The 10,891-nt window shown below is 40.5% G+C and overlaps 3 protein-coding genes across 7 annotated transcripts in view; all 3 read right to left on the reverse strand.

Annotated features, from left to right (window-relative positions):
• The window catches only part of LOC113428439 (uncharacterized), a 196,611-nt gene that overhangs the window by 103,099 nt on the left and 82,621 nt on the right, over positions 1-10,891 (reverse strand). The gene's annotated exons all lie outside the window — the stretch shown is intronic.
• The window catches only part of LOC113431375 (uncharacterized), a 161,216-nt gene that overhangs the window by 67,699 nt on the left and 82,626 nt on the right, over positions 1-10,891 (reverse strand). Inside the window, exon 1 of one of the 3 annotated variants that reach the window (XM_087953071.1) lies at positions 8,553-8,620. The exons of the other annotated variants lie outside the window; for them this stretch is intronic. The gene's annotated coding sequence lies outside the window, so the exon portion shown is untranslated. Of the gene's footprint in view, positions 1-8,552; positions 8,621-10,891 lie in introns of those variants that run through there. 3 annotated transcript variants of the gene reach the window in all.
• LOC113430844 (uncharacterized) lies at positions 1,515-10,718 on the reverse strand. 2 transcript variants are annotated; one of them, XM_087952943.1, is made up of 2 exons: positions 10,548-10,718; positions 1,515-5,117 (listed from the first exon to the last, which is right to left on the reverse strand). In XM_087952943.1, exon 2 carries the CDS (start codon positions 4,239-4,241, stop codon positions 1,929-1,931), a length of 2,313 nt encoding a protein of 770 aa, XP_087809069.1. In that variant the 5' UTR covers positions 4,242-5,117; positions 10,548-10,718; the 3' UTR covers positions 1,515-1,928. The 2 variants fall into 2 exon arrangements, with proteins under 2 accessions (XP_087809069.1, XP_087809068.1); XM_087952942.1 differs by lacking the exon at positions 10,548-10,718 and adding an exon at positions 8,553-8,642.

A 10,891-nucleotide genomic window follows, 5' to 3' on the forward strand; every position in this document is an offset into this window, starting at 1 on the left:
AACAACTTGCCTTCTGAAGTTGTGGGAGTTCACCACTGAAGGCTTTCAAGAAGAGATTGGACTGTCATTTGTCAGAACTGATGTAGGGTCTCTTGCTTGGGGGGGGGGGTTGGACTAGATGACCTACAAGGTCCCTTCCAACTCTGTTAATCTGTCTTCAGCTCTTCGAGTCAGATAGATCCTCTGAAATAGTATGATTTTCAAATGTCTGCAAACCCACTGGCACACCCAATGGCTGCTTTAGAGGTTTGTAATGTTAAAAGGAAAACCGTAGCTTAGTTGTCCAGTTTGATACATCCTAACTTGCTTCTCTCAGACTGGCAGTGATGAAGAAAACCATCCCTGAATCTGAAAAGAATGCCAATAAAAACAGCTCCAGTTTAGCCATTCTAATTTTTTAACTGTGCCTAATGAAATGTCATTCTTTCATAGAATTTAGGAGCAGATAGCAATGCAACAAATAAATTAAGAGGCAGAAACCTAATTGCAGCTCACATCATCAGAGACACAGAGTGCATGGGTTGATGTACAACTGAAATTGAAATTCTAAATTTAAAATGGGGGAAGGGAAACTGAGGAAGACAGATTGGTCAGAGATGCAAAATGCAGAAGACACAGATTACAACTTAACAATTGCAGTTCATTAGAAACCCACTGTATCTGTATCCTCATCACTGAGCAAAAGGTGGGAAATGAGCTTTACATTACCTTTTTATTATTAAATTCATTTATTATTAAACTTAATAGCTACTAATCTCACAGTTTGATGCAGCTCTGAGCGTTTTGTCTTGCCCTAATGTTCATAGCAACACTGACAATATCCATTTTTTATATCTCATGTTCTTCTGATAACATTTTCTATTGTACAATTTTTCCTCATGTTAAGGTAGCAAAAAAGAGAGGTTTGTCCTTCTGCGTTATCAGTGTGGACAGTGTGGCAAAATAGCTGCTTCCACAAGTAATAATTCCACAATAATAATAATAGTAATTGTTAGGAATAACATAGGTTACCTAACGTAGTTTGGGTAAAATAATATATATAGACTATGATAGTGAGTTTAAGTGTGTGTCACTTTAACTGCAAAACATGTAATTTTGGGTGTGGCTGTAAATCGCCATAAGAGGGAGAAAGAGAACTGGATTGATTGCTGGCTTACTGGATTGCTTGCTGACGATGATGGATTGTTAACTGCGTGTTCTCTGCTGTTGCTGAAGGAAGAAAGGAGGTTTGATTTCTTCATATCTGTACTGCGAAGAGATATATTACTGGACTGATATTTGTAAGTTTAATGACCTCTTTTTCAACACTGGACTTTGCAACTTAATAATCCCCGGACGGACTGAACTAGTGTATGATATATGGACTGTTTGACTATGCTAAAACTATTACTGGAATAAACTATTTAACTAGCACAGTGTATCTGTTTTACTGAGTGTAAGCTACAAGAACTTTTATCTCACATATTTGCCTGCCTGCCTGACTGCCGTGCAGGTTCTGCTAGGGTGTATATCCCTAACAGTAATAATATAATTTCTTGTTTAACTTTTCATCTACTGTTAACAGTATTTGATCAAATGTTGTCGCTCTTAATAAAAGCCATATATCTTAACAATTTTCTCATATCTTGTTTGCATCTGCATATATGGCCACCACGATAAATCAACACCCGATCTGTAGTTCTTGTTTAGTTTTTAGTTCCCCTTCCACATTCAAAATATCTGTATATGTTAATTTTTTTTCAAGATTTACAAGATTTGCCTGAACAAATGCTTCCGTTTTAAAACAAAATTCGAGCTATCAATTTCTCACCTACATGTTCAATAGGAGATCACAAATGAAATTCAAGCATTCTCTAAACTCATCTTTCTTTTCCTTTTGTGTGCAATATTTGTCTGCAATAAGGGATGATTTATGCTTGAAATAACATCTACAGCCTGGACAGTTCAATGATTTCTCTCAGGTGTATCACCAGGTGGGAATTCTGACAGTAATGTTTCCCACAATGATGACATTCAAAGGGTTTCTCTTTTCTTCTGTGAGTCCTCTGGTGCCTCACAAGGTTGGATTTGCGACTAAAACTTTTCCCACAGTCAGGACATTCAAAGGGTTTCTCTCCTGTGTGAGTCCTCCGGTGTTTCACCAGGTCAGAATTCTGTATGAAACTTTTCCCACAAAGAGGACATTCAAAAGGTTTCTCCCCTGTATGAGTCCTCTGGTGTATCACCAATGTGGAATTGCGATTAAAACTTTTCCCACAAATAGCACATTCAAACGGTTTCCCTCCTATGTGAATCCACTGGTGTTTCACCAGGCTCGAATTATTACTAAAACTTTTCCCACAAATAGGACATTCAAAGGATTTCTCTCCTGTATGAGTCCTCTGGTGTATCACAAGGCTTGAATTATTACTAAAACTTTTTCCACAAGTAGGACATTCAATAGGTTTCTCTCCTGTATGAGTCCTCTGGTGTATCACCAGGTGGGAATTCTGACTGAAACTTTTCCCACAATCAGGACATTCAAAGGTTTTCTCTCCTGTGTGAGTTCTCTGGTGTTTCACAAGGTTGGAGTTATAATGAAAACTTTTCCTACAGATAGGACACTCAAAGGGTTTCTCTCCTGTGTGAGTCCTCTGGTGACTCACAAGATTGGAATTGCAACTAAAACTTTTCCCACAATCGGGACATTCAAAGGGTTTCTCTCCTGTGTGAGTCCACTGGTGTTTCACCAGGCTTGAATTATTACTAAAACTTTTCCCGCAAATAGGACATTCAAAGGGTTTCTCTCCTGTATGAGTCCTCTGGTGTTTCAACAAGTGAGAATTCTGTCTGAAACTTTTCCCACAGTCAGGACATTCAAAGGGTTTCTCTCCTGTGTGAGTCCGTTGGTGTTTCAACAAGTGAGAATTCTGCCTGAAACTTTTCCCACAGTCAGGACATTCAAAGGGTTTCTCTCCTGTGTGAGTCCGCTGGTGATTCACCAGGCTCGAATTATTACTAAATTTTTTCCCACAAATAGGACATTCAAAGGGTTTCTCTCCTGTGTGAGTCCTCTGGTGTATCACCAGGCTGGAATTATCACTAAAACTTTTCCCACAAATAGGACATTCAAACGGTTTCTCTCCTATATGAGTCCTCTGGTGTTTCAGCCGGTGGGAATTCTGTCTGAAACTTTTCCCACAGTCAGGACATTCAAACGGTTTGTCTCCTGTGTGAGTCCTCTGGTGTTTCAGCAGGTTCGAATTATTACTAAAACTTTTCCCACAGATAGGACATTCAAAGGGTTTCTCTCCTGTGTGAGTCCTCTGGTGTATCACCAGGTGGGAATTCTGACTGTAATGTTTCCCACAATCAGGACATTCAAAGGGTTTCTCTCCTGTGTGAGTCCACTGGTGCATCAGCAGTGTGGAATTGCGACTAAAACTTTCCCCACAAATAGGACATTCAAAGGGTTTCTCTCCTGTATGAATCCTCTGGTGCATCAGCAGTGTGGAATTGCGACTAAAACTTTCCCCACAAATAGGACATTCAAAGGGTTTCTCTCCTGTATGAATCCTCTGGTGCATCAGCAGTGTGGAATTGCAACTAAATTTTCTCCCACAGTCAGGACATTCAAAGGGTTTCTCTCCTGTGTGAATCCACTGGTGTTTCACCAGGCTTGAATTATTACTAAAACTTTTCCCACAAATAGGACATTCAAAGGGTTTCTCTCCTGTATGAGTCCTCTGGTGTATCACCAGGTGGGAATTCTGACTGTAATGTTTCCCACAATAAGGACATTCAAAGGGTTTGTCTCCTGTATGAGCCCTCTGGTGTACCACCAGTGTGGAATTACAACTAAAACTTTTCCCACAAGTAGGACATTCAAAGGGTTTCTCTCCTGTATGAGCCCTCTGGTGTACCACCAGTGTGGAATTATAAGTAAAACTTTTCCCACAAGTAGGACATTCAAAGGGTTTCTCTCCTGTGTGAGTCCTCTGGTGTTTCACTAGGTTGGAATTAGCACTAAAACTTTTCCCACAGATAGGACATTCAAAGGGTTTCTCTCCTGTATGAGCCCTCTGGTGTATCACCAGGTGGGAATTCTGACTGTAATGTTTCCCACAATAAGGACATTCAAAGGGTTTGTCTCCCGTATGAGCCCTCTGGTGTACCAACAGTGAGGAATTACAACTAAAACTTTTCCCACAAGTAGGACATTCAAAGGGTTTCTCTCCTGTGTGTGTACTCTGGCGTATCATTGTTTTGGAATTCTGACTGAAATTTTCTCCATAGATTGGACATTAAAAGGGTTTATCTCCTGTGTGCGTATTCTTGTGTCTCAAGAGGTAGGAATTTGTAACGAAACCTTTCCCAAAATCTCGACACTCATAGGGTTTGTCCTTCCATGAATCCTCTGATGTATTACCAGGCTGGAATTATGACTGGAACTTCTCCCACAGTCAGGACAGTGAACGGTTTTTTTTTCTTTTGATTCTTCTGATGTATCACCAAGCTGGAATTACAACCGAAAGTTTTGCAACAGTCAGGACATTCAAAGCATTTCTCTCCTATGAGAGTCTTCTGGAATATTACCAGTGTGGAATTTTGACTTTCCCATAATCAGGACATTCAAAGGGTTTCTCTTCTGTGTGAGTGCTCTGGTGTCTCATGAGATGAAAATTTGTAATGAAGCTTTTCCCATTATCTAGACACTCATACAGTTTCTCCCTGGAGTCAATCCACTGATGTATCACCAGACTGGAATTGAGACAATGCCTTGTTTAGTGGTGCTTTCATTCAAGCCATTTTCTTCCTCACAGGGAGAGGCCTATATTACTGTCTGCTCCACATGGCTTTACTATTCACCTTTTCCTCCAACTGACTTCCAGAAATGCTGAATTAAAATAATCTCCCTTGACATTTCATATAATGTATCCTTCAGTTGTGCATAATCTGCTTATACTGGCTTGAAATCTTTTTTAATTTGGTCTAACAACTTCTGGAGGAGGAGGAGAATTGTATGGTTTTCTGAATGAAATGGAAAATATTTTGATTTCTGGCTTGATTTATTTCCCTTTTCAACATTGCTTGTTATTTGTAGTTGTCCTGAGTGCTCTTCTTGCCATCTTCTTTGTCTGTAAGATTCAAAGAAAAGTGTAACATTAATTGTTTATAAAATGTTTAGAGATGATGTGAAAAAATAAAAAAGTAAATATTGCAATGAAAAAACAAACATGCCCCAATACTAGAATAATCTCTTACTTACCTTGTTTATGATTCATTTGACACATGGAAGACTAGTGAGATCCATGTTCAAATATGTGTTCAATCAAATTCTTAGCAACACAAAGGACTATCATCAATTATAACTTGTAGTGCTGGGGATAGATTATATAATTGCAGATATACCCACCTACATATGTATTCATGTGAAAATCTATGTCTTTCAAGTCTGATAAAATGTTCCAGAATGTTTACATTCAAACCTTCTGAGCTAAATTTAGAGATGTGGGGGCTTTAACTGATGAAATCATGCCGAAAGCTTCTGCAAGATTTGAAGCATCACTTTTGTCTATGGAAGTCCTCAAATGCAAATAAGAGCAGAAAACACTGTCCACAAGTACTCTGGTGACATCCCCACTCAAGTAGTCCTCACTTAATTTACCATAATTGGAACTGATATCTGCGTCATTAAGCAGCTCAATCATTAAGCATGATGTCACATGACAGTGCCAAGTTGCATCTGTTCCTCTGTATTTGTTAAGCAAATCACTGTAGGTTGTTAAAGGCAATTCCATATGACTGCGGACTTACAATTTCCTGCCAGTATACCCAATGATTTTGCTTGTGAGAAGCTAGCTGGGAAGGTCACAAATGGGGATCATCAGTGTGGGATGCTGCGGCCATGATAAAAGTTTTTCCCTTCAACTGAAAAGAATGAACTTCTGAAAACCAGGTGTTCCAAAAGGAATCCTTTATTGAAAGGGATTTTATCTCAACACTAGGCAAAGCAGAGTCTAAGATATCCCCAGGCATACAGTCATAGATAAAGGAAGTTAGAACCCCTCCCCTTATTCAGATGTGGATTTAGTCAAACAAAGAACCAACATGTTAATTCCCCCCTCCCCTTCCCTGGGAACATATCTTAGCAGAGTTCCCAGGAGTATCTTCCAGAGCTGAAATTTTTATGGTTCCTTCTCATCTTGTTACCTCTTCAAGAGGTGACAAGTTTCAGGACATCTGGCTCCACTCCTCCAGTAGTACATCATATGCAAGTTATACAGAATCAATATAGGATTTAATATATTCAGGTTACATCAAAAAGGATTACTTGTACCAACTCCCCCCACTTCTCCTTCCACTGAAGAATGGCAGATACATAGATCTGACAATCAGCTGTCCAGATATTCCCAGAAAAGGGTGTCTTGGAGGGTGGGGAGCCCCAGGGATGCCTACGGCAGGCAAGCCTGGCCCTGCTCTAGGCCTCCAAGAGCTTTCCTCAGTCCTGAGGTAGCCAGTACTCTGCTTAGCAACTCGCACATTTGATTAATGGCTGCCTCAGGGAGAGCAAGGGGATTCAGGTAGTTAAGGAAAGCCATCTCAGTTACCAGTCATTGCAACATGCAACCGTAATTTCAAGGCCCATAATATTGTATCTTGAGGATTACTTTTATGCTGGCTGGGGAATTCGGGGGCTCAAAATCTGGGCAAAACCAAGGTAGAAGACTGAAACTCCACGTGTGGGAATTACATAATCAACATACAAAAAAGCTCCACCCAAAATTCCTTTTTGAGGAATTCCACAACTTCTGGAAAAGGAAATATCCAGAAACTTCTGCTGATAACCAAAAACTAGTAGTTAGTCATTTTCCGTTTCCCCTTTCTCTCCATCTACAAATTTAATCCTAAGAAATGTTTGAGTAAAATGAATCAGGCCAAACATTCAAACAATCAATTTCTCACCTACACTTTCTTTTTTTAAAAAAACATTTATATATTGTTTATATATATTTATCATATCTATATGTAAAAGGCAGACTTAGAAATAAAAATTAAAATAAACATGAAAATGGTACGGGAACCCCGTCGGACCTTGATGGATATAAATCACCGGGACTTGAGGGATAATATCCCAGAGTTTTGAAAGAGCAGGCAGATGTTATCTCATAACCATTGTATCATATTTTTAAAAAATCTTAGAGCACTGGGGAACCACCAGAGCATTGGAAGAGAACTGATGTGGTTCCCATCTTCATAAAAGGTGGAGAAAATAGACCCAGGTAACTACAGACCAATCAGCCTAACATCGACCTAACAACCTTGGAAGATACTGGAAAAAACAATAAAAAAACAGATCTGTGAACATCTAGAAACAAATAAAATCATAACTAGTAGCCAGCACGGGTTTGTTAAAAACAGATCATGCCAAACCAATCTTATTTCATTCTTTGACAAAGTGACTAATGTAGTAGACCAGCGAAATGCTTTGGATTTAGACTTCAGCAAGGCATTTGACAATGTAGATCACAACCTTTTTCTTGGTAAACCAGAAAAATATGGAATAGACAGCATTACCAGCACATGGATTTGTAACTGGCTGACAAACCATATACTCAACAAATAGTCCTTAATGGCACTACATCCACATGGAGGGAGGTAAGCAATGGGATATCACAAGGCTCTGTCTTAATCCCAGTACTTTCAATATCTTCATAAATGACTTAGATGAGGGTATAGAAGAAGAAATCAACTGCCAGGAATAGCCAACACCCCAGAAGACAAGTTCAGGATCCAAAAAGATCTTGAAAAATAGGCCCTATCCAACAAAATGAAATAGAATGTGGAGAAAAGCAAACTTTTACACCTGGGCTGAAAAAAACCTAATGGAACAAGTACGGATTAGGCGAAACCTGGCTCCAAAACAGTAACTGTGAGAGGGACCTTGGAGTCTTGGTGGACGATCACTTAAACATGAGTCAGCAGTGTGCAGCAGCAGCCAAAAAAGCTAATACAATCCTTGGTTATAGAAACAGAGACATAGAATCAAAATCACGGCATGTATTAGTACCACTTTATAAAGCCTTGGTAAGACCATACCTGGAATACTACATCCAGTTTTAATCACATTACAAAGAAGAGGCTGAGACTTTGGAAAAAGTGCAAAGAAGGCAAGATGATTAAAAGCCTGGAGATGAAAACATATGGAGAATGGTTGAAGGATTTTGGTTTGGCTAGTCTAGAGAAAAGAAAAACTAGGGGTGACATGATAGCAGTATTCCAGTACTTGAGAGTCTGCCAGGAAGAAGAGGGGATCAATTTATTTTCCAAAGCACCAGAGGGCAGGACAAGAAACGATGGATGGAAACTAATCAAGGAGAGAAGCAACCAGGAGAAAATTCAGGAGAAACTTCCTAACAGGGAGGACAATTAACCAATAGAATAGCTTGCCTTTAGACATTGTGGATGTGACACGCTTCACCCCAGTTGCTTCTCTGCTTCCAGGCCGTGGAGGGAACCAAACAGCCCGACTTGCTCCCGGACTCTAATCCCACCTGCTGCCCCCAACTCACCTGCCAGCTGCTGCTTCGATCCTGGGAAGGGCACAGAAGCCGCTCTGCTCACCACCTTCCTCCTATGAGTCATCTGGAAGAGGAAGTTCCTCTGCGCTTTTCCTCTCTTCCCATCCTTCCTAGCAATATGGTACTCGATGGTTTTAACTCCTTTATTATGTATAATAAAGTTTTGTATTGAGCACTTTTCAGGCACGGATGTTGTCTACCTGATCGCCATCGCCATCTCCAGATAGGAGGCAGAAAAACACGCTTCTCCTAAGAAGTGAGACAAAAATTCTAATTGAAACAACCCTTAAGAAAGTAAAACAAAATTTTGTAAATTTTATAAAGATATAAGAATAGTAATCATAGTTAAAGCTATTATTTAGTAGAAGACAAATGTAATATAATGTATTATGATATTTAAACCAAAAACCTGTATAGATGCCAAGAACGTTGTTGATACCATGTTTTACGATGTAACAAAAGAAACTTAATAAAAAAAATTTTTTTTTAAAGAAAAAAAGAAAAGAAAAACACGCCTCTCCGGTCTCTAGTACTTAAGGTGTTTGCAAGATGTTTTCAGTGTTTAAATGCTATCAAGTCGTTTTTGACTTCCAGCAACTGATCATTGCAACTGAGCAAAGTGAAATAGTGAAATATGAGGCTACTTAGCTTACGAAGATTAGGTGACAGGAACTGGGCATGGCTAGTTTAGTAAAGAGAAGGACCAGGGGAGACATGCTAGCAGTCTTCCAATATTTGAGGGGCTGCAGCAAGGAATAATGGATGGAAACTGAACAAGGAGAGATTTAACCTGGAAATAAGGAGAAACTTTCTGACAAAGAGAACAATCAACCAATGGAACAGCTTGCCCCCGGAAGTTGTGGGAGCGCCATCAGTTGAGACTTTCAAGAATAGATTGGAGTGCCATTTGTCAGAAATGGGGTAGGGTCTCCCGCTTGGGTGGGGTGTTGGACTAGATGACCTACAAGGTCTCTTCCAACTCCGATTATCTGGATTTAGACTTCAGCAAGGCATTTGACAAAGTAGACCACAACCTATTTCTTGGTAAGCTAGAAAAATGTGGAATAGACAGCATCACCAACAGATGGATTTGTAACTGGCTGACAAACTATATACTCAACGCATAGTCCTTAATGGTACCACATCCACATGGAGGGAAGTAAGCAGTGGGATATCACAAGGTTCTGTCTTAGGTCCAGTACTCTTCAATATCTTCATAAATGACTGAGATGAGGGTATACAGAATAGGTGGAACCTGGCAGTATCTATGAGAGGGAACATTGAATCCCAGTGGACAATCATTTAAATGTGAGCTAGCAGAGTGTTGTAGTGGCCAAAAAAGCCAATGCAATCTTAGGCTGTATTAACAGAGGGATACAGTCAAGATCAAGTGAAGTGCTAGTACCAATTTATAATGCTTTGGTAAGGCCACACTTGGAGTTCTGCAACCAGTTTTGGTCACCAAGAATTAAAAAATGTTGAGACTCCATAAAGAGCCCATGGAAGAGCAGCAAGGAGGATTAGGGGGCTGGAGGCTGAAGTAAGTAAAGAACAGTGGCAGGAACTGGGAATGGCTAGTCTAGTGAGGAAGAGAACTAGGGGAGACATGATAGCGTTGTTCCAATAATTGAGGGGTTGCCACAAAGAAGAGGGGGTCAACCTATTCTCCAAAGCACACAAAGGCAGGACAAATGGATGGAAACTAACGAAGGGGAGAAGCAACCTAGAACTAAGAAGAAATTTCCTGACACCCAGAACAAACCAGTGGGAACTGTTTGCCTTCAGAAGTTGTGGGTGCTCCATCACTGGAGGCTTTGAAACAGAGACTGGACAGCCATTTCTCTGAAATGATGTTGGGTCTCCTGCTCGATCAGGGGGTTGGAATAGATGACCTCCAGGGATCCTTCCAACGACGTTCCTCTGTAACACTCCTCTAGTGATGGAGAAACAGCCTGAACTTAAAAGAGGTTTTTTAAATCTTCTCACCAGAAGGAAAACTGCAGCCACCGGTGGGCTTATATTTGGGAGGGAAGGAATCTGCAGCAGCAGCAGCTAACACGCTTCAGCCCAGTTGCTTCTCTGCTTCCAGGCCGTGGAGGGAACCGAACAGCCCGACTTGGTCCCGGACTCTCCTCCCACCTGCTGCTTCCATCACACCTCCTTCCTCCCATGAGGCATCCGGAAGAGGAAGTTCCTCTGCGCTTCTCCACTCTTCCCATCTTTTCTAGCAATACAGTACTTGATGGTTTTAACTCTTTAAACTCAACCACAGAGCCCGCTTACTGTACTGTCAGCTTTGTAGGCACAGATTTTGTCCTCTTGACTTCCAT

This window comes from Notechis scutatus, chromosome 2 (genome assembly GCF_049901735.1).
Source record: "Notechis scutatus isolate UNSWTSFEM ecotype Mainland chromosome 2, rNotScu1.2, whole genome shotgun sequence".
Classification (NCBI taxonomy): domain Eukaryota; kingdom Metazoa; phylum Chordata; class Lepidosauria; order Squamata; family Elapidae; genus Notechis; species Notechis scutatus.

Bases quoted from the DNA above. Each gene is read 5' to 3' on its own strand.
- LOC113430844 (XM_087952943.1), bottom strand. From the start codon at position 4,241: ATGATACGCCAGAGTACACACACAGGAGAGAAACCCTTTGAATGTCCT.